Source organism: Triturus cristatus, chromosome 7, assembly GCF_964204655.1.
Source record: "Triturus cristatus chromosome 7, aTriCri1.1, whole genome shotgun sequence".
Taxonomy (NCBI): domain Eukaryota; kingdom Metazoa; phylum Chordata; class Amphibia; order Caudata; family Salamandridae; genus Triturus; species Triturus cristatus.
In genome coordinates, this window is record NC_140590.1 from 1152624396 (window position 1) to 1152648870 (window position 24475).

At 44.6% G+C, this 24475-nt stretch overlaps 1 protein-coding gene across 1 annotated transcript in view; it reads left to right on the forward strand.

Annotated features, from left to right (window-relative positions):
• KDM3B (lysine demethylase 3B) overlaps nucleotides 1–24475 on the forward strand; it is an 867558-nt gene that overhangs the window by 206357 nt on the left and 636726 nt on the right. The window contains exon 9 of the mRNA XM_085618404.1: nucleotides 23761–23962. Coding sequence (XP_085474530.1) covers nucleotides 23761–23962 — 202 coding nt within the window. The remainder of the gene's footprint in view (nucleotides 1–23760; nucleotides 23963–24475) is intronic.

Sequence of the window (24475 nt, forward strand, 5' to 3'; positions counted from 1 at the left end):
TGGAAGGTAGCTTGCCTCATAGCTATCACATCACTGAGGAGAGTGGGTGAGCTTCAGGCACTAACCATAGAAAAACCATTTATACAGGTACGCCAAAACAAATTGGTTCTTCGGACTAACCCTAAATTCCTACCCAAGGTTATTCCTGCCTTTCATATCAACCAATCTGTTGAGTTGCCTGTGGTGTTTCCTCAACCAGAGTCTGTGGCAGAACGTGCTTTATACACATTGGATGTGAAAAGAGCATTACTCTACTACATAGATGTTTTGTCTTACGGAAACGTTTTGTCATTTCTATTTGTAGCTTTTGCTCCACCACATAAAGGCAATTTCATATCAAAATCAGGTATTGCACAGTGGATAGTCAAGTGCATTCAAACATGCTATGCAAAAGCAAAACAAACATTGACAATTCCCCTAGAGCACACTCCACATGCAAACTAGGGGCTTCTATGGCATTCTTAGGAAATATACCCATAGATGACATCTGTAAAGCTGCAACATGGTCCACACCTCACACATTAGCAAAACACGATTGTGTAGATGTGTTAGCAAGACAGAAAGCTAGTGTGGGCAAGCAGTTTTACGTACACTATTTCAGATGACTGCAATAGCTACAGGTTAGCCACCGCTTTAGGAGACAACTGCTATATAGTCTATGCAAAGCATGTGATCTACAGCTCACATGCCTCAAACGGAAGATGCTACATACCCGGTATGCATCTGTTCTTGGCATGTAGAGCTGTAGATTCACATGCGCCTCCCTGGGTACCTATACCTGTTGTAGTGACATCTTAGATACATATATACATGGACATCTCTTTCCACTACTCTCATTAACTCCTTTATCACCCTCTGCGAGAAAACAATCTTAACAATGGAGTTGAGGCCCATGCGCACTATCACCGAAAGGAGTAGTCACCAACCTCGTGACTGGAAAATGTTTTTCTGAGAAAAACAGTGCAAACATCCGGGCCCAACACTAGATGGCAGGCTATGCAAAGCCTGTGAATTTACAGCTCTACATGTCAAGAATAGATGCATACTTGGTAAGTAGCATTTTCCTTTCTCTCATAGGATTGCATTGACTGCTTTGAATTTTTTTTTTGTGTGGAGTTGTTTCTATGAAACCTTGCAAAAACTGCAAATGTACAAAAACTGAATTGCTTACCTTTTCTCTAATAAAAGTCCCAGTGTGATATCTAGGTATATCACACTGAGTAGCAAAAGTAACTTCAAAAGTAATCTGAAAAGTAATGTACAAAGTAATCTCAAAAGTAACTGTAAAGTAATTTTAACTGACAACTTGCCTGTAAACAAACTATTTGTATCCGACTGCATTTCAATTGTAATTCAACTGCAATGTTCCTACAAAGTATTATTTAACTTACGTGCACCAGGCCTGGCTTGGTTCTAGAAATAAATTAACTAATATTTTTACACAAACAAAATCGGTCTGAATTCAGTCTTCCAGTGTGTGACATCATTTCTTGCCTCTGTGTGTACAATAAATGCTTAACACTACCCTCTGATAAAGCCTTACAGCTCGCCCACACTACCACAAGTAGAGACAAAGGAATTATCTACTTCTACCTCTGCCTACATTTGGGGTTGCACTGGACTCTGTGCACACTATACCTTAACTTTAGTATATACAGAGCCAGCTTCCTACAGCTATGCAAATTCTTTCTGCGTTACGGCTGTGTAGGTTTTGATGGAGTTTTACCAATGCAAAATGTTTTTGCTGCCTTCTCCTTTGTTGCCCTGGACTTTAAGAATCATTTACTTGTCAGACAGCCAAACACCCAAGTAATTAAATGTACCTGTTGTTCTGTTGAGTGACCCAAGGTTCCATCTCTGTTGATATATAGATGAACAGAAGGGGAGATGATAGAGAGGGAAGCCTCAGGAAACTAGAAACAAGATACATTTTAGATCTAGATTGTAAATTTCCGGGGGGGTTTCAATGCAACAGAGGATCTATTCACTTGTTTGTATTAGAATTTCTCCAATTTAAATTATAGCGATCATATTGCTCTGTTTCATCTATTTATTCCATCTCTATATATGTTATATTTATATATATATATATATATATATCTGTATTCTTAAAGTATGTAAACAAGGATTATAAACAAAACAAGTCCTTGTGATAATGGAATCTTTTGCTGCCGCACTTGCCTGAACCGTAGAGTTTTTTTTTTTAATTTCAGCACTTGTGCACTTCATGAGTAACACGGGGAACAAACATTAATCAGATATTTTTGCCCTTAAACATTTTTTTTGCACTTTGTTTCGTCTTTAAAACATAGGCAGGATCAATAATCACAGCTCATTATTACAATGGCAAAGTATCGGAATTTATATATATGCTATAAATTAAATGGGTGGATTTGCGGAAATCAAAATGCATTATGCAGAAATGTATGTGATGTATAAATTCTAACAGATCCATATCAGATATTTATTGTGGTATTTATATCTAAAAAACGTATTTTAAATACCAGTCAATTATGTTTTTTAATTCTATTTTCGATTTTAAAATATCAGTAACCAATGAGTGTTTTTTACGTCCTATAACATTTATTTAGTATGTTTTTACTGTCTATGACAAACAACTTCAGGGATTATGCGCGTGTCACTTTAAAAAGAAAAAAAAAGCAGGGCAGCGATTGTCATGTGATTAAGGTCCGGACAGACCGAAAAGCGTAATGGCCGATGAATAAAGAAGATTTTCATCGCACAGATTTTGTGGTCCGCACTGTACACCGGTATAAACCATAAAGACGGATTACGAGCATTGGAATTTTAACTGGGGAGGAATTTGATGCAAATGTCCCAACACAATATGATGCTAGTTAACATGGTTAATTTCTATTGTTTGACAAATCCTATTACCAACAAATGCGTGGTGTTGCCATGGGTGCAAGGTTCTCCCCCAGCTACGCGTGTTTACAGATAGGCTGTTGGGAGGAGCTGTTGCTGGGCTACATTCACAAATCATATGTGGAAAATAATGTGAAACTGTGGCTGCGTTTTATTGATGACTTATTGATTGTCTGGGAGGGGACTCCGCCATCAACACTAATTAAATCAATTTGGGTTTTACAGCTGTTATTAGTGGCAAAATGGTGCATTTTTTAGACGTAGAGGTATAGATTTAAGACGACACAATAGAAACAAAAATATACCGCAAAGAAACTGCAGGAAACTCAGTGCTACATTCATCAATCTTTCATCCTAGACACCTACGGGGAAATGCTCAGATTAAAAAGAATCTGTAGCAATTCCAGAGATCTATACATTCACAACAGGCTAGCAAAAATAGTTTTTGGGATCGTGGTTATTCCAAAAAAACAATACCTGCTGCCATTGCCAAAACCACTAGCCTAAGCAGATCCAATCTTTTGGCAGCCAAACATACAAATACAATTCACAACGAAATACCCATGGAACTGTGGCTAATTTTGTCATACAACAAACAAGACAAAGCACTAAAGAACATCATGAGACATTAGTCTTGAGTGATCCAATTATTGGTGCATCACTACCACATAATCGAGCTATTGCCCACAGATGAGCCCCCTCGATCAGTAAATGTTAGGTTAAAAGTAGTCCAGAGACAACAGAACATCACATGTGGCTCTCGCAACGCAATGGTTTTGTCAAATGTAAGACCTGCAAAGCTTGCCAATACGGGATCAACAAGACGACATACATCACTCCGTTTGGTTAAAAAAAAGAATGCAAAATCACAAATCCATTGCACTGCAAGACTGACCACGCTATATATGTGCTAGAGTGCTCCTGCAATTCAAAATATGTGGGAAGCACCAAATTGCAGGCCCTCAAAAGGATATTGCATCACATACGAGCCATAGTAAATCAAGATCCTCCTTACCCAGTGGCCCGTCCTTTGAAGGAGACACACAAAAACAACTTGGAACATATTAAATACTATCTAATAGACTGCGTAGCAGTCAACAGAAGGGGGAGGTGATAGAGAGGGAACCCTCACGAAACTATTGTATTACTCCGTTTTATTTATTTATTCCAGATCCATGTATTTTAATTATATATATTTCTGTATTCTTAAAGTTTTTAAACGAGGATTATATACAAAACGAGTCCTTGTGATAATGGAATCGTTTGCTGCCACACTTGCCTGAACCATAGAAAAGTGTTGTTTTTTTTAAATTTCAGCACTTAAGCACTTTATTAGTAACACGGGTACAAAACATTCATCAGATATTTTTGCACATAAAAACAAAATTACACTTTGTTTCGTCTTTAAAACATAGGCAGGATCAATAATCACAGCTCATTATTACAATGACAAATTATCTGAATTTATATATATGCTATAAATTAAATGGGTGGATTTGAGGAAATCAAAATGCATTATGCAGAAATGTGTGATGTGTAAATTCTAACCAATCCATATCAGGTATTTACTGTGATATTTATATCTACAAAACGTATTTTAAATACCCTAGTCAATGATGTTTTTTAAAAAAAAGTTTTCTATTTTATTAAACATTCTTTTTATTCACAACTTGTTGGTCATTACGATACATATTCACATTTACGTAAATTGCAGCAGTTGCAGCCCAGTATACCCACATTGCACTCAAGATACTATAGCATAGAGTTTACTGATGTTACAAGTGTCTTCACTGCGTTAAGGGTTCGTCAAGTGAGGGAATTGCAGGGGGTTCACACAAGCGCCCACGATATTCATTCCAGTTTGACCAAACTGCCACCCATTTCCGAGGACACCCCCGGGCCACATAGACTGTTTTCTCCTGCAACATACACCAGTCCAAATCTCTTTTCCATTCACTGAGCGTCGGCGGTGTGCCCGCTCCCCTCATGCGTGCTATATTACGCTTTGCGATCATCTGTCCGAGCGTAGCCCATAGTTTGCCCATTACTGATAGGTCTGTGGGCTCCCAGATGTTCAAGAGGCATCTCTTAACCTCGGGCCGCAGGTCAACCTTCCATACCATACGTATACATGCATGCACCCGCTGCCAGTATGCCTGTATTGCCGGGCACTCCCAAATGATGTGAAAATACGTCCCCACACTGCCTCCTACATAGCCCCTCTGCGCTCCTACCCATCAATACTAGGCGTGTACCCGAGATGTAGACTCTGTGGAGTATTTTTAGTTGTATCAGTCGCAGCTTAGCTGATATCGCTACTTCTTTGGGGGATGATAAGGCCTCCCTCCACTCGTCATCTTCAATCTCCAGACCGTCGGCCTCCCACTTCCTCCTAAGTGCCACCAAGGGATCTGGAGTGTGGTTGATGAGTTTTTTATAGGTGAGGGAGATAGCTTTTTCTGGCAAATGACCGTCGAGCAGCCTGTCTTCAAGGGGAGAGGACTCAGGAAGCACCGTGCCGGGTGGGATGTTGGACAGGAGTGAATGCCTGACCTGCACGTATCTATAGTACTCAGTTTGCGCTAAGTCGTAGGTCTGCTGTAGCGAGGCAAAAGTCACCACTCCCGTGGGCCCCCACAGATCCTTTATGCGGGAGATCCCTATCAGATCCCATTCACGGAACCCTTTTGTATGCCCCAGCGCCCCCAGTTTTTCGGAGACCCAAAGTGGGGTGGCCAAGGTAAGTTTGTTAGCCCATCCCAGGTTACGGTTCACATTATGCCAGAGCTAGACCGAGTGTTTGGTAGGGCCCGTGAGTGGATATTTATTAGGTTTAGAATAGAGCGTTGCTTCAAAGATTCCCCCCGGGAGGAGCCATCTGTCCATACTATAGCCGGGGTCGTCTCCGCCACTATATGTTCCCTTGTTTATGGCTGCGAGAGGTGCCGCCCAATAGTATTCCGGATATCTGGAAGCGCTATACCCCCATCGTACCACCCCAGTGTGAGTTTTTGAAGCGAGATGCGCGGCGTTCCAACCCATAGTAGGTCTCTCTGAATGGCCTCGATGTCCGCGAAATACTTGTGTGGAACCGGGTCTGGGTAGTTTTGTAAAGCATAGATGATACGCGGCAGGAACATCATTTTAAACAGGGCTGCCCGACCCAACAGGGACAGTGGGAGCCCCTTCCAATTAGCAGCATCCCTCTTGAACCTCTCCAGCGGCGGCCGGAGGATCTTCTCGTAGTGAGTCTGCACGTTCGAGGAGATAAAGATGCCCAGGTATTTGAACCCCTCCTTGGCCCTTTTAATCGGACCGTAACGGGGTATTGAGGGGGGGGGCCCATGCAGGACATAAAGAGTGATTTACCCCAGTTAATTCTGTAGCCCGAATACCTCCTGAAGTAAATGATGTTTTTTAATTCTATTTTCGATTTTAAAATATCAGTAACCAATGAGTCTGTTTTTTACGTACTATAAAATTAATTTAGTATGTTTTTACTGTCTAGGACAAATCACTTCAGGGATTATGCACGTGTCACTTTAAAAAGGAAAAAAAACACAGGGCAGTGTTTGTCTTGTGATCAAGGTCCGGGCGGACCGAAACGCGCAATGGCCGATCAATTAAGATTTTAATCGCACAGATTTTGTGGTCCGCGTCTGCTTTTAGCAAAGAAATTGGAGTGAAAAAAGAGAAGAGAACCAAGATATATATATATATATATATATCTAGTCGCTGTTTAAGGATCTGAACCTTGGTTTCTGCGGTGTTGGCTTTTAGTCAGTTCTTGTTGTTAAAGAGGCGAGAGTATGCTTAATGACATCTGCATTACAAAACGGGTGCGATCCTGAATGACCTGGTTGTCTGCGTATTGTATGGCTGGTAGTTTTAGCAATCCGATTTTTAGAAAGAACAGGTTCCCTTTGGATAATGCTGGCCTTAGATCGGCTATGCAGAGGTTGAGCAGCATGGCTGCTATATAGAACACAGCCCTGTTTTAATCCTTTATTTGTGTTGGTTTTTGGGGAGTCATGTTTCAGTTTGAATGGGGCCAAGTGTCAGTGTATAGGGCAGTTAATGCATTGAGCAAGTTATTTGGTATCCCCCACTCGGCTCGCTTTGCTTATAGGATATTGCAATCAAATACCGAACTGTAGACTACAAAACATGCGTATAGTGAACATTACCTTTTTTTTGCAGCTTTATTTTCCAAGAAGGACATAAATTTGACATTGTCCATGGTATATGCTTTGGCCCGGAACCTTGTCTAGTAGTCTGTAATGATATTTTCTGTTAACCAATTCTCTAGTTTGTGTAGTAGAACCTTTGTGAAGGCTTCCCTCAGCGCCCGATTAGCCTGTAGTTTTCCAGCTTTGATCTATTTCCTTTTTTATGGATTGGTTCCAGAAAGGAGCCCCTCCAAGATGCTGGAATATTAGATGACAGGATACAGGCTTGAAAAAGGGCGTGAATTTGTGGAGCCTATAGTCTGCATTACCCCTGAAGATTTTCCTGGGTAGTCCAGGAGCACCATCTTTGTGTATTGTTTGAAGTATGATCCACATATAATAAAAATGTCCGAAAAATGTTTTGTTCAATGTATCCTTATATCTTATAGGACAGGGTCGAAATGTTTGACATTTAGGTATTCCAAGGATATAACAATGTCAAACATTTCGACCCTGTGTTATAAGATACAAGGATACACTGAACAAAACATTTTTCGGACATTTTGATTATATCCGGTGCCAAGGGTTTGTGTATGTGATCACTGGGAGATTTTAGATTTTCACTATGTATATGTTAATATGATATATTGTTCTTTATGTTCTCTGGACAGCCCTTGAAAACAGAAATATGAAAAGTGAAATGCATGTTTTGATATGTGAAAAATAATATATTTAAAACAAGTTAATGGAATTCCAACTGACTCCCAACCTCATTCGTAGCATACACTTGTTTCAAACATGGATGACCTATATGAAAAAATAAACTCTTTTGCTAACCATTGTCCAACTTTTATTAACCCGCTCAGAAAATATTGACCAACGGGTAACACAATTAATAGAGAAGGGAGGACAAATAGAACCAGCATTCTCGAACATAACTAGTGCGCCAAACAGATTTTCGAATTCACATGAGTATCACGCTGGAGGTAGACGAGGGAAGGCTAGGGGATAGGGGACTAGGCCCCCAACTTAATCTCCCCGCACCAGGTATGGTAATAGATATCAAAGCCCAGTACCCAGAGAGGGGGGTTCCAGTGCCACAGCATCAGGCTCCCTTGTAAGGAGTTCTATTCTTTATCAACTATGCACTTGTGAAGAATAGACTAGGTAATCAATCAGGGAAGAGGTTGAATGGCTGCGCATCCCTAGTAAAGGGAGGAAACAAAGTGCAGTCTCCTAAGTCTCCCACCGGCTTCATGCCTGTATGTCATAGTGTTGGGAAACGTACCGGAGTGAAGGAACACTCAACATTAGACAACAGAGCAACTAATGGATAAAGCGCTCTACTGGCTGACCAAATATGCTAGAGTGAAGTCACAAAAACAAGGGCATCTCATCATGACAAGGAGAAACCCCATGGGTGGGCCCAGCCTCAAAAAAGATCATGGGTGACTACATTGTAGTCCACTTTGACAGTCCAAGATTATTTGGGCATCTTTTAGGCCAACTACCTATAGCACCACTGGTAAGGTCACAGATCTGTGCCCTACCCTTGGCTTTCTTCTATAAGCCTCAAGACATTCTCAGGTGCCAGAAAAGGATAAAAGGCGTTATGGGCCCACACTCACTTAATCCCATGTCCACAAGAGGTCTTTATGATTTTAAAAGCGTCCACACCTCCTACCAGTTCACCCCTTTAGGAAGTTTAGAAGGTTGCGATGGACTTCCCAGGACAGGAAACAAGGATGAACTCAAGCGGGCTCGTAGGCATCTAGAAATATGGGAGGAGAATATAAAGTCAGAGGGGATAATGGAACGGGTGTTGATCACACATAACATTGCAGGGTACGGTGATAAGAAAAATAACATAGATTGGTTAAAAGATATTACTGAATAGGACGTAGGCTGCTTTCAAGAAACATGGGAGTTGGGCCCATCTCCCTGGATGGTGTTTATTGATTTCAAACCCCGGCACTATCCTCTAGAGTTGGCAGGGCAAAGGGAAGTTTACTAACTTTAATTGCAAACACAGTTAGGATTAATACATTGATTGATACAGGCCGCGGAAGAACTCAAAGGGGAAATTAATGAGTTAATCCACCACCATCCTAAACCACTGAATTATATGGATGGGAGACTTCAATATTAACATCTGTCAAATAGACAAAACTCATCTGCGCAGTAGCTGACTCTGAGGGAGATCCCATCACCCATTTTAGTCATACAGCCTATGGGAACACCCTTAATAGGCTTTTGATCACCTGGTATTTAGTGGTTGGTAATAGGACAATTATCGACACCAGGCAAATGGACATAACCTTTGAAAGGGCAGGAAAAGGGTCAATTATAGACTGTATTAGCATGTCAGAAAATATGGGGGACAATATAAAGAATGTTCAGGCATTGCCAATAGTTTTTAGCGATAATATCCGTCTAACCTGTGCCCTGGAGAGGAAAGGATACATCGGTATAATGGGGAGGAAAATACCCAATCTAGTTTTAACTAGGAAAAACGGTTATACTTTTATAGTGGAAAAGAGTGGATGAGGTTAGCTTAGTTACCTCAGTCCTGACATCTAACAAACTCAAAATCATTAATTGCTTAGATGATTCTGCTACCCCGATTCAGGTAGTAGAGGCATTCAAGGATATATTGATTGGAATCAAGCAGCATTTAACTCGCCCACCAACCACCAAAGAGAATCTACTGATACGGTGGTTAAATAGTAATAGTAAGGCATTAGCAAATTTGCGTACAGCCTTGAAAGGGGTCCCAAGAAACATTCACCTTGTATGGACTCTACGCTCCAGATACAAATAAGCTAGAAACGTAAGATTTTTTTTTTTTGAAAACCTTTATTGACAGTTCAATAAGAACAAGTATGGGCCTACAACCCCCCAGGGCCGGCCGCTAGGCAATCAGAGCAATAACGACAAGTATAAACACAGGCAGCACTTCGGGGAGCAAAATCGTACAGCTAATACTGTGAACAGCGTAAGTAGGGCACCAGGAGAAAGAGGTTTTCATTTTATGATGAAACAAGGCAGAAGGATCAGGTGACAAGCAATTTTAAAACAACTATCACGGATATGCAGAGTAATGAACGTTAGCGATTTACAGCAATCTATTCGGTCAGTGGCGCAAACACAAGAACATCAGGATGGGGAAAAACATAGTATACAGTTGCGCCCGCAGTCCCCCGCCAGAACTCCCCAAGAACACCCCGGAAGTTGTGAACACGTGGAACGGCAACGAGGCATAGCAAAAGGCGGTGTATCACGCTGATCCCAGAAAAAGAAAAACAAAAAGAATCAGAGAAGAAAAAGGAGGCCATGGAAAAAAGATGAAAGAATACAGAACCCCCTCCCCCAACCCCCACCCTGCACCTCTGCAGATGAGTACGGCCCCCCCCCCCAGCAGTGTGCCTGTCGCCCTGGAACCAGACCCGAAATGTAGGAGAATAGGGAAAAAGAAGTAGGAAAGGACCCCCACCAGACGGGGGGGTAGAGAAATTATTTATAGACTGGAGGAGGGCCTTCATACCAGACCCCCGGCTTCTCCCTCCCGCACGGTAAGGTTCCCCTAAAGTGAACAAGGAACAGCACAAAAACAATCTTCTCAAACCACGATGGGGAGCATTATACACCTATTGTGCCAGTAGCCATGTCAGGAGAGCACACTACCCCAAGCCCGCCCGTCCCCTAGGCGACCACCCCCGAGGGGCCAGCCTCATCCCTGACCACTCTGTGGAATTCTGCCCATGCCAACCCCTCGACCCAGCACCATACCCAATGTTCCTAGGCAGAGGAATGTCCAACAACGACAGAGAAGCGACACACACAGGTGGGGTGGAAGTCTCTGAGCATCGACACAGTCCGCCGCGTGAGGAAAGAGGCTTCCCAGTGCTGCCTTAGGATCTGCACTGCACGCAGGGTTCAGGAAGGCAGAAGCAGCCAAAGCAGACATCAGTTGCTGGAGTTGTCTCTGGGTCGCAGGAGGGCATGCACGGGACGAGGCCACCACATCCCACTCAGGTCCAACGCCTCCGGGACAGGTCAAGCCCTCAGAAGGTCGAACACACTGTAGCATACTGGCCGGGGCGTCCAGTCGTGTACTAACCTCAGGGGTGGCCGCCACACCGTCCTCCTGCGCGCAGTGTGGGTAGACTCTGTGTTCGTGCGGACAGGCGGGCCGCCACTGCCCCAACTCCGACGCCACACCATCGAGCTTACTCCCCAAGATCACGAAACCATGAATCAAGGAGGAGTGAAGAGTACCAAGAGCCTCGAGGAGGTCGCCGTACCCCAGCTCAGCTCTCTGTGATCTCGCCGCCACACTCCCAAAAATCGTACGCTCACAGGCCCGCTGCGGCCCAGCGGACAGGATGGTAGGCTTCATCGACCCAAAATGGCCGCCAAGTATGCCCGACCCTCACCGGGGCCGGGACCCCGGGACAAGCGTCGCGATGTCCACGTCGCGGGTGACCGGGTTCCGGGGGCAGGCAAAAACTATCCGTGGTCACGGGCAACAGTCGTCCCCACCACGGACCAGCTCCCGTAGAAATCCGGGGGCGGCCCGCAATGATCGGGGCAGGATACGGACGGCGGCCGGGCAGCTCACCAGCAAGGCAGGGGCAGTCACCGGAGGATCTAAGATTTGCACCCCCGGTCATGCACTCGGTCAGCTACACTGGGCAGTAGAAGTGACCACGCCGAAATGTAGGCCGAGTTTGGCACCGCTCCGGTGGGCCGACTCCACCCAGTCACCACCGGCCGCTGTTGTCGCACTGCCACCCGGCCACGGCGTCCACTCGATGTCCCGGCTCCAGGGCCGCACAGGCCGCAAAGTTCAGATGCAGTTTTCTCCGGCGATAGCACGGCTAGAAACCTCGGAGTCACACAGTCGGGAGCCCCTCTCCTTCAGAAACACGACCACGTAGCACAGGTTGAGGATCTCAGGCAGGATATCCGTGCGGGATGCGGAGGTTCACGGAGCCGGGAGTCTACGCTGCCGTCCCGGTCGCCATCTTGGCTCCTCCCCCTAGAAACGTAAGATTGAAACACCTGAGAGAGGAAGCTTGGAAAACCGAAGGTGAGCATCGGCGAGCAATGACAATATTGGGTTTTAGAAGGTAGTAAATACTCAATTTCTTAAAGATACAATGGAACCGTCCTTAGATATACATATTGAGGAAGATGGCTGGGTTAATTATTTCCAAAACATTTTTCTAAACAATGTAGTGCCAGCTAACCATGTAGATTTCCCTGTGGCGGCAATTAATCCTTCTTTGCTTTTTGAGCTAGCAGAAGGCGAGCAAGCATTGCAGCGGTCAAGTCCCTTGAAAGACCCTTGACCCAATGGGGTTCCTAGAGACATCTTCCTAACCAACACAGTACTGTGGGGCCCACTATTGGCAAAAGTCTTTAACTCTGTAGTTACAATTAGCCCTCAAACCTTCTGGACTCATTTAATAATTATACCGATCGTTAACAAGCATTGGTAATGCATCCGTTTCGTCTGTGTAATGAATGAAGAGCTCTTTTCAGCAATCCTCTTCCGGCGGAAGGAAAGAGCTACCTGACATAACACGGGAGTAGAGAGGATGTGGCAGTGTCCAGAGCTGCTGACTCAAGAGCTGGGTATACCGGTTCGACACTCGGCGGCTCTACGATGCATCCTGTGATTATATGAAAATCACTTAATCGATCCGGGTGATTAATTGCTATATAAATATGCTGCAAGAGTAAGGCAAAACTTTACATAAATATAGTTCCACCAAAGCTGATGTTAACAGTATTTCGGCGCCGGGAAACTGATGAGAAGCAGATGAGTAACAAGCATTGGTAATTGCAGGAAAATGTGCTACAGCCAAGAGAAGTGGAGGAAAGTTAAGTGGCATGCGCAGGAACCAATGCGAAGCCAGGAAAGAGAGGAGTCAGAATGTAAGTCCCTTTTAAGTTTGCTTTAAAAACAATAGATTTCTCAAGCGCAGCACAAGGGCTGTGCAGGCAAAACCTAAAACGGGTGACATATTTAACCCGAAAAATTATAGGCCTATTTCTTCAGTTGACTGCATGGATAAAATCATGCAACGTCTCCTATAGAACAGGCTAGAGGAACGGGTAGGGGAAATGAAGATCCTCTCCGAAGCCCATTATGGGTTCAGGAATGGAAAGGGTACAGCAGATCAAGGTCTGAACTTGATGATGGTAGCCGCCAAATATACAATGGCAAAACAAGGTCATCACAATTTTTAGATTCTCAAACAAATGTGGCGCAAAACATATCCTAGAAATGCTGAAAATTTGTTTAGCTAAGACAAACACTATTGCCACATATGGGGTGGCAATCTGGGGTATGGTGGATGCTGGAGAGCTGCAACTTGTAGAGGCCTTTTCTTGTAAAAGACTACTATCTGCCTCTCGCGCTTGCTCGCATTACATCTGCCTCATTGAAGTAGGCATACCCTTCATTAGTAACATGATAAAACTCGCGCCAATATCAATGCTTCGTATCCTCAGGATTGGGTAATGCTCAGAATGGTCCACCTCTCTATAGCCTCCAGTCTGAATTGCTTTATTACCACAGAATATTGAAGTGATCAAGTGGGGGAAGGAAGGTTACGAAACAGCAGGGAAGGAGACCTGAAAATGAATACGTAGAGAGAGAGAGAAATACGTCCCTTACTTATATGAAACAAACGGTTATAACTTATATAGATTTATATAGGGGTACCTGTAAAAGAAAGATTCCACCTGTGTAATGAGGAATCCGCTGAAGAGCATATACTAGACTACAGATATAGCATTCAATTATACCTATACTTCACCTTCTGTATCCAACAGTATTTGGAATAAGATACTAATTCCACCTACCCTGGCTTAAATGTTGCCATGATTCACAGGGGGCAGGAGAATCATGGATCCTGGAACTCTAATCTGACCCCTGTTGTGAGAAGCTGGGTTTCTGTTGCAGTAACCCCCCTGTTTTTTGCCAGACTACTGATGCACTTTTGACTTGATGTGCCCTGGGTCCCTGCCAATCAGGTTCCCAGGGCCTGTGTTCTTTCCCCAAAACTAACCCAAACCCAATTGGCATCTCTGGCCACAGGTCAGCCCCTGATAAATATTACCACAGGTACCCAGGGCACTGTGACCAGGGAAGACCTCTAAGGGATGCAGCACGTATTGTGCTACCCTTAGAGGCCCTGTACCGTTACACACACACACACACACACACACACACAACCATTTCAGGCTGCGTGTCTTGATGCAAAACAAAGTGTAGTGTCGACATGGCACACATCCCTGTGTGCCATGCCTACAACCCACTGCCCTGGCATAGATCAGTCACGCCTGTAGCTGGGTGCCCTATACCAGTGGTGAGGGCACAGGTGCATGAGCCCTGTACCCCTTGAAATAGTCCATTCAAAGACATTGTAAGTGCAGGGCTGCCATTAAAAGTATATGGTGCTGGGAGTTTGTCATTACGAACTCCACAGCACCATAATGGCTAAACTGAGAAGTTTGGTATCAAATTTCTCAACACATTAAACCCACACTTACGCCATTGTGGGATTAAATGAAAAATGCTCACAGAGGGCATCTTAGAGATGCCCCCTGAAAACTAACCTACCACTAGTGTCCAGGCTGAGTGGCTGCTTTCAGCTGCCAACACCAGACATTTTTCTGGACCCCTAGGTCGAGAGCCTGCTCCTCTCTGAGGCCTGAAACAATGCACATCCTGGGAGGAGGTGCCAAGCCTTCTCCCCCAGAATGGGCAGGGTTCACCAAGGGGAGCTTCAAAGGCTTGCCGCCTTTGTGAGCTTCTCCAGGCCACTTGCTACTTTCAGCAACTGATAACTGGTTTTGACACCCACTTTGGGCGGGAGAACCAGCGGGAAAAACAAGTGAGAAAGAGAGGTGTGCCCACCTTTGCCAACTCCACCTCTCCGGTGGAGGAAGCCAGGTGAAGCACAACTCTCAGTCCCCGCCATCTTGCAGATAGTGGGACTCAGCCAACCAGGGAAAGGCTTATACCCCCTTCCACTGGAGGGTGGTATAATAGGGGGCGTACACACCCCAAGGAAGGAACCCATTGGTTCCAACATTTTACCTACCTGTAACTCCCCTAAATCCAGTATTTAGGGGCAACGCTGAACCTTGCTTCCTCAGACAAACAAACTACAAGAGAAGAAGGACCGAACAGCCGTGCAGAAGCTAACACGAGGAAGACACCCACTGGCTTGGCCCCAGCCCTACCAGCCTGTCTCCACCTTGAACCTGCTGCTGCGAAATCCTGGCGTGTCCTGCAGCCAGCAACCTCAAACCCCGGATGACCTGCCTGCTTTCAACCTCAAAGACTGTGTCTCCTGTGAACACTGGATTTGTTAATCTGCAACCTCTGGTTCCAGCTGGACACCGTGGATCCGCAGTCTGCACCTGCGACCCCTAACCTGCCTAAAGCTTCCAGCCGGCGCCTGCAGCCTAAATCTGGAAGGTGCCCCCCCCCCCCCCCCCCCCCCCCCAACCGCGGGTAAGAAGATCCGACCCCACAAGGTACCCCTGCACCCGATGCCCCACGACCTTGGGTGGCCAAACCGATGGTGCCTAACCAACCCCCAACTTACCTCTCGAAGTGGCGGTTGCACCCAGAAGACCTTCGCCCCCAAGCCTGCAATGCCTTTGCAAACCGGAGGTTCCCCATTGCAAACAGGGCACCCAACGTCAAAAGCACCCTGCACCCGGCCGCCCAAGTGCCGCTGAGGGTGCACCTTTGGTGCTACTTTGTTTCCCCATTTGCCCTGAGCTAAATTCTAGGAGCTTTGCTCCCACAACCAAGTGGCCTGCTCCTCACCAGCCACCAACTGGAAGGCCCCTATCCCCCATTGGATAACACTGGGCCTCAGCACTCTGCACCTGGCTGCCCTAGTGCCGCTGAGGGTGCAACTAGAGTTTTTACAGTCATACAGTGCATGAACAAACATACAGGCTTCGATAGATGGAGGTTTATCAATACAGTACAACACTCCGTCATTATTATCAACCATAGTACCTTATCATTTACATCAGTGTAGATCTATACAGCATGGTGAGATTGGAGATAGTTAACCAAATGCATCCAGTAGTACCTGGGTTTAGACCCGGCGGGTAGTTCCTCTTCATACGTGTTTAATGTATCTTTGCAATATGCCATATCCTTAATCCACTGTTTGCTCTGCAGGGTTTTCCCACTTCCCCAGGACATTGACACTCTCTTCTTTTTGCCAATAGTAACGCTATCAGGCAGAATTTAAATTTGGTGCAGCGTAGATTACGGACTAGGCCTAGTAGACATGTCTGAATATTACATTGAATGGGGGTTCCTTGCATTTTCCCACTACCAAATACTTACCTCAAAACAGATAACACTATTTTCTTCCATAGGATAACATTGACTGTTTTTCTTGGAAAAGTTTCTAACTGTGGAGTTTGAAAAAATCTAAAGAAATTCTTTAAAATTATACTGTTTAACAAAAACGATTTTACTTACCTGTTCAGTCTTTGAGTGTGTGACATAATTTGCTGATTGTGTACGACAATTGCTTAACACTGTCCTCTGGTACTGATCGAACACACTACCACAAATAGAGAGTAAGGTACTATCTAACTTTACCTCTGCCTTCCTTTGGGGTTCCACTGGACTCTGTGCACACTATACCTCACTTTGGTATAGTATATACAGAGCCAGCTTCCTACGCCTGTTAATAGCAGAACAAAAGTACCAACCAGCATTAATCCTCAATGACCGTGCCTATTCTTCATCATAGACCGAGAACACTTGATAATCAAAATCCAAAGAAGAATTATTTGAGCATTCTTTGTTCTTTGCAGTCTGTGAACAAATATGCTTTTCTTTATTCTTACAATATACTAGAAGAAAAAGGCCAACTGCAAGAATGGAAACGTTAACTGCTTCAATACACCGGGGCTTCTGTATCATGGCTTGAGCACAACTCAAGCATTCATAATTTTTAAGGCACAAATAAGATTTTTGTAAATTCCTCCTCTGCAGGAGTCCTTATATGAAGGCTCGCCAACAGAAGGCAAACAGGCTAAAGTTCTCCTCTGCGAGACTTTCCAATAATGAAAACTCGCCATCGGAGGAAATCGGTACAGCCAGACGCTGCCTGATGTGTCTGTTCTCGCACTGTGTTCCGAGCCACAAATGAGGAAACAGCGGATGTCTTTACCTCCGTAATCAGAACCACAGTTAAAAGGGTAGTGCGGAAAGCACCCTTACCAGACCGTAATGTAAAACTCGGTAGCTCTAAACAATGTTCCCCAAAATAATCGCCATGTCTTAGTATCGCAGAAGTAATTTCATTGTTAATCTGACGGCACATGGCTGCATTTGACGGGGGTCAGTTTACAGGATACTCTGGGACTTGGGGTTCCTACTGATGCGATAGACTCTTAGTAGGTCTGATTGCATTCTCATGCTTGGTACAACACAGCAAAACCTTAAGTAAGAGGCATGTGAGCTGTAGATCACATGCTTTGCATACTCCTTACATAGTGTTGGGTCTGGATGTTTGGAAGTTGTTTTTCTTCAAAGAAGTCTTTCCAGTCACGAGGTAAGGTGACTTCTTCTTTCGGTGATAGTGCGCATAGGAATCGACTCCATTGTTATTTTTTATTCGTCATCCGATTTGGACGTTTATTGCTGCTCTCTGGTTAGAAACCATTCTTCAGGTTCCCGTCCGTGTGCAATCCACTCTACCCGTGTCACGTATACCACTTCTCCGCATATCGTATTGGTCGAGGAAAATCTCTATTTCGATCGGAAAATTCCAGGAAGGCCTAACCGCGTCGGTCCACCTAGCAGTCGATGGAACGGACTCCATTCAAATTCTGTCCTCTATGCCACGCAAAGTATCCGTGCACTGACTCGCACAAAGTGTGCACCTTGTGCTCATCTCAAGAGCACAACAAACAGGACTGCGACGCATGCAAATCGCTTCGATCGAAGAAAACGCTCTATCGTCTGGCTCATTGTTGTGTAATGCAAAGCCAAAACATCGAATACACGCCGTAAGTCTTCGGTGAAGGATCTGAGCAAGAAGAATTCGATGCACATGGGGCAGAAGAACAGTCAGATTCCGGTATGTATCCATTCCGGAATCTGACTCCGAGATGGAAGACGACATACCACAAGGTCAACGTCCAGTGAATACCGAACACCCCTTGCCCCAAAATCCAAATCAGACCACGCAAAAAGCCTCAGTTCCACCCCTGCCCTTGGGCCACGGTGGGCACCGAGAAGATGTTTCTGATGCCCGGCCTTTTGGCTCGGCTCCAAAACACGTCTTTAAACCTTCCGGCTCAGGATTGCGTCGGCCAAAGCCAGGCACCGAGCCAAAACCCTTGACACCGAAATCAAAGACTGCTTCAGAACCTAAATCTTCTGCACCAAAAAGTCATTCCACCCCGGCACAAAAGTCCTTGTTGCCCAAACCGAAAAATGTTTATCCGAAGCTGCAGGATCTGATTTTCGACGTTCCACTACCTAAATCGTACCCAAAACAAAAGGAACTTTATATTAACCCCGATACATGACATGTTCTTAATAAACCGCCTCAGAAGCGCAAACCTGAGTCGGAGGACACACCTTATCACAATGCTTTGAAGAGAAATAATGTCTGTACTAACCCCTCTCCCCCTCCTCTTCCACCACATTCCCCTACACCCTCTTCCCCAGCATTAGAACATTTACTTATTACACCAACTAACTCTCCACCACCACAGCCTGATGATGATGATGGTGAAGGTGGGGATAATATTTTACAGGTAGATCCCTGGAAAGACTACAACACTGATTTTCCCACAGACAATGACCCAGACCTTTACCCTGCAAAGCCTTTCCCTCCTTACGACAATGTAGGACATCTAGAATTACTTGCTAGAGCTGCAGAATATCATGGAGTATAATTACACTAGGAATCCCTAGAGGAAGATTTCTTATTCAAAATAATCAGTAACACACAAAGGTCCAGTCAGACTCTTCCTATGCTCAAAGGCATGATGAGACATGCCGATGATATATTTAAAAATTCTGTTCATGCTCATATTGTGACACCCAGAATAACACAAAAATATATGCCTGCTCCGTCTGATCCAGCTTTTATTAAAGGACCGTTACCACTAGACTCTTCGGTTGTCTCTAATGCCCGTAAACTGGCCAATTAACAAACTTCGGGGGATGCCCCCCTCCAGACAAAGTCAAAATTGTTTGATGCCTTTGGCAAAAGAGTAGCCACTCAAGCAGCAAATCATTGGCTCATTGCCAACACCCAGGCCCTACTAGCCAGGTATGATAGAGCACACTGGGACGAAATGGAGCAATTGCTAAAATATCTCCCAGATGAGCACAAGGCTAAAGCTCAAGATTTAGTGCAAGAATGAAAGCTCCTCTCCAGTTCCTCTATTAGGTGTGCTTTAGATGCTGCTGACACCGCAGCTAGAGAGATCAACACTAGTGTTACTGAGAAGGCACGCATGGTCCAAGAATCCATTTGAAATACTCCATTTGACAAATAGCATCTCTTCGGGCCGAAAGTAGATAAGTCATTAGAGAAAACGAAGAAAGATACGGAAGTGGCTAAGTGATTGGGAGCACTACAGTCTCCTTCTAATCGTGGCTCCTTTTGTCGCTCCTTCAATCGTGGTGGTTGCAAGACCATGTCCTCAGACAATATGGCTGCCTCCTACAAAGGCAACAATCAATCCTCCTTCTCAAGAGGCTTCTTTAGAGGAGGATTCAGAAATGATAACAGCAAAGGTAGGGGCAAAGGTTTCACACCACGTAATTCCCCCTCCCCTAACAAGCAGTGACTTGCATACATTTCCCCCAATCATTTAACACATGTCGGGGGATGTCTTCTACAATTCCTCCCCATTTGGCCATCCATAACCACAGACAAATAGATATTAGGTATTATTCAACATTACATCAACATATTGCCTGGAGCTTACCAACAATCCTCCAAACATTACACCCGCTCTCACAAAATGTCACCAGAACATTTACACCTGCTCAAACAGGAAGTACAGTTTCTCTTGCTGAAAAGAATCATAGAACCTGCACTGTTACAGGGAGTACACGCCTGACCCTTGATATTGTATTTTCTAATTCCCAGAAAGGATGGCTCCTTGAGACCTATTCTGGACCTCAGAGAACTAAATCACTACATACTGTCAGAGCATTTCCATATGGTGACACTTCAACAAGTGCTCCCCCTTCTACAGCAGGGTGACTTTGTCTACTCTAGACTTAAAGGACGCATATTTCCTCATTCCAATTCACCCCGCTCATCGCAAATATCTCAGATTCATGATAGCGGGTGATCATTACCAATTCAAACTACTACAGTTTGGAGTCACCACTGCTCTCAGAGTATTTAGCAAATGCCTGGCAGTAGTCACAGCTCATCTCAGAACACAGCACATCCATGTCTTCATACCTGGACGACTGGCTCATCAAAGCCAGCACTTACCAAAAGTGTCCAACACACTCAAGCCATGATCCCCTTGTTACACCACCTAGGGTTTACAGTGAATGTGTTGAAGTCTTATCTACAGCCTTCCAATCCAGAAACCTATCTGAGAGCCACTATAGACCCTCAAAGAGCTCTACCCTCTCCCAATATTCTCAGTATTCAGTCCCTTCACACTCCGTTTCAGCCCAAACAATCCTCACCAGCAACAGCATTCATGCAACTGTTAGGAATGATGGCGTCTTGCATCGTAATTGTTCCCCACGCAAGACTTCACATGCGTCCCCTCCAAGAATGCTTAACAAGTCAGTGGAACTAGTCCCTGGGTCAGTTGGCCGATCTATTGTTGTTTGATGGCCGCACTCATCACTCTGCAATGGTGGAATCCACAAAGTGTATTCAAAGGGCGGCCTTTCATCGACACTGTTCCACAGACAGTGCCAACAGCAGATGCATCGTGCACAGGTTGGGGTGCTCACCTACACAATCACACAATCCAAAGGTTGTGGAATCTAAAGTACAAGAGTGTCAATATAAATCACCTAGAGCTACTAGCTTTTCAAATTCACCTCACAGGCAAAGTTGTCCGAGTCTGCACAGACAACGTGACAGCTATATATTATATACAGAAACAAGGGGGGGGACACACACTCTCCAACTGTCTCGCCTAGCAAAAGCCATTTGGAAATGGTCTATACACCACAAGATTTAGCTCCTGGCAGAACATCTTCAGGAGTAAGCAATCAGATTGCAGACCTTCTTAGCAGAGACAGCAAATCCATGAGTGGGCACTTATTCCCCAAATTCTCCTCCCCTACTTTCAGGAATGGTGATTTCCTCACATAGACCTGTTCGCCACAGCTCAAAATGCTCAAGCTTCACCTCCAGGTTCCTACACCCGCTCTCCAAAGGCAATGTCCAATGTGTGAACTGGTCAGGTATATTTGGCTACCCTTTTCCGCCTGTCCCACTCATTGCGTTGATAGTTGAAAACTCATACAAAGATCCCTCAAACTAATTCCCATAGCGCCCACATGGGCACGTCAACCTTGGTTCACCACCCTGCTGGAGCTCTCAGTAGTTCCACACCAAAAGCTACATCTCCACTCCAGTCTCCTGACGCCAAGCCATGGAGAAATCAGACATCCAAATCCCAAAGAACTCAACCTGGCGATTTGGCTCCTGAAGTCATAGAGTTTGGTTATTTACAATTACCACCAGACTGTATGAATATCCTAATATAGGCTAGAAAACCTACTACTGCGGCATCTTATGCAGCAAGATGGAAACGGTTTGTTATTTATTGCAACAATAACCATATCAATCCTCTTGAAGCTTCTGTGCAAAACATCATCTGCTATCTGTTACATTTACAGCAATCTGGACTAGCTTATACATCCATTTGCTTACATCTAGCAGCAGCAGCTGCATACTTACAAAACAGATAACACTCCTCTCTATTCAGAGTCGCTGTGATTAAAGCCTTTATGGAAGGATTAAAAACGGGGATACCACCAAGAGTCCCACCTGCACCTGTATGAAACTTAAACATAGTCCTTACAAGGCTAATGGGTCCACCTTTTGAACCAATGCACAGGTGTCAATTACAATTCCTTTCATGGAAGGTTTCTTTTCTCATTGCAATGACTTAATTCTAGGAGAGTTGGTGAACTTCAGGCATTAACTACACACATCACACCCACAAACCACTACTCTATAAAAAGTCAAGTTCGCTTACAGGGGAATTCTGCCCACATTTTCCTGCAGGACTTTAAGATGAGTCTGTTCACACATCAACCTCCACATAGGTACTACTGCTTTGGTATACATTCAAAAGGTGAGGAATCTGCTGTCAGAAGTTTGTCAGAAGAATAAGTCACTTCTCTTTGGCAATGCTCCTTCTGGAAGAGACTGTAACTGAAGATTCCTCACCCGACCCTTCCATCCTCCCCATTCTGTGAATTTGACTCCATCCATTATTAAGGTCTCAAGTATAGTCATCTGCACACTTGTCACAACTAATTTACTTCTGGGTAGGGGTGGCCGAAATATTCCATACCGCCGTTACAAGAGTGCCTCTTCGGCCAAATTTCGCCACGGGGTGCGATTTTCTTGCACTTGGCTCAAGAACGGTCAGTAGGCAAGCCAAATTTAAAATCTCCTCGCGCGATTTCCTGTCGCTAGGAGGACATCCGGCAAGATGTTTCTACCATTTGTGGTCAGAAGGCTGCAGCTTGAGTAGGAAATCTACTAGAGCAGCAGCAATTTTACCTCTAGTAGCTGCGCCCTCTGGCGTGCTGCATAGTGTCGTTCACGCTGACTATTCAGTGTGGAACGTGCTCTTGGTGCTAAATCACTGCATGACATGCCTATTTCCTCCTGTTGGTGGAACTCCGAAGTTTTTATATAACTGCGTGGAATTCCGCTGAGTCAAATTCCTTGAGGTCTGGCCACCCCTACTTTTGGATCCCTGCATCTGGGGGCACGACGGCTTTGAAAGCAACTGATGTTAGGTCACTGGAGGGCTGCATATATAGGGCCCACACAAAGTTTCCCTAGTGGAATGGCTTCAGCGCGTAGCTGCATGGCACTGTCTACAGGTGTGCAAGGGTACTGCTGGAAAAGGTTCTGGATCCACTCAAATGCCTGGGGAATATTCAAAAGGTGAGTAATCTGCAGTTAGTCACTATCACAAAGAGCTTTACCAAAGATGACTGACTTTTTTGTCTGCCCTCCCCACGACTTCCCCTCAAAAAACTCGACCAGTTAACCCTCTAAAGGCTGTGGACAGTGTTTAGTTTAATTTTTTCCTCTCCCCTTTTGCCAATTGAATGAAAGGTTTTCAAGGTAGATAAAGTTTTTTTTTATTTGCAGTCGTCTTACAAATAATTTGGTCTGCTGACTGATAGTATGAATGGGGAGCACAGGGTAGAGGAGAATGTTGGCATGATAAGCCAGCTGATGGAAGCTTTTTGTTGCTGGTTCATAGTAAACCCTGCTGCCCGTTTCCTATCCCTTGGCTATTTGATTTATGTTGACTCTGTTGATTTTACAACATGAATGTTAAAGATTTACATTCTGTGCATGCACCTACAATCTAGTGGTGGTTCTCAGTCGGTTGTTTATGTGAAAGAAGTTATTTATAAGAATCACTTTACCTCTTTCTGCAGTTGGACAATCTGTTCTGAAAGATATGACTAAAGTGAGAAAGCTGAAACAGTCTGGAGAACCCTTCCTTCAGGATGGATCGTGCATCAATGTGGCTCCTCACTTGCACAAATGTCGAGAATGTCGCTTGGAGCGCTACCGCAAGTTTAAAGAGCAGGACCAAGATGACTCGACTGTAGCCTGCCGCTTTTTCCACTTTCGCAGGTACTAAACCTCTTTATGTGACTGGTGAATGAACATTAGTCTTATTGGCCTTCTCTGTGGTCTTTGCTTTTCTGGATAGATTATTCAGAAAGTCAGTGCGGAGATTCCCAGCCCAAATTTTAGGTTTTGCTGTTGGATCTTCCCTAGTTTCCTCAGGAAAAGGAGGGTCAAGCTAAGATCTTGGTAGTTTAATACAGTGCATGTGATTACTTGAGTGGACCTGACGGGTTTTGTATGCTGTAGGTTCCTTTGTAGAATTGCTTGTTCTTACGGAGTTAGAAACCAGTACATGGAGGGATGCTATTTTCACTGTAAATACATTTCTATTTTGGATAAGTTGTGCATGGCATTAAAATAAAGCATAGAGCAAAGCAGAATAGAAATGAAAATATGGGGACATTTGTTGTAGACAAGCAATCTGTGCTAAACACAGCTTAACAGCTTCTCACTAAAAGGGTTATGAGAACGCATAAGTTCGAGGCATGTGGGCTGCTGAATTCATATCTGTGCATA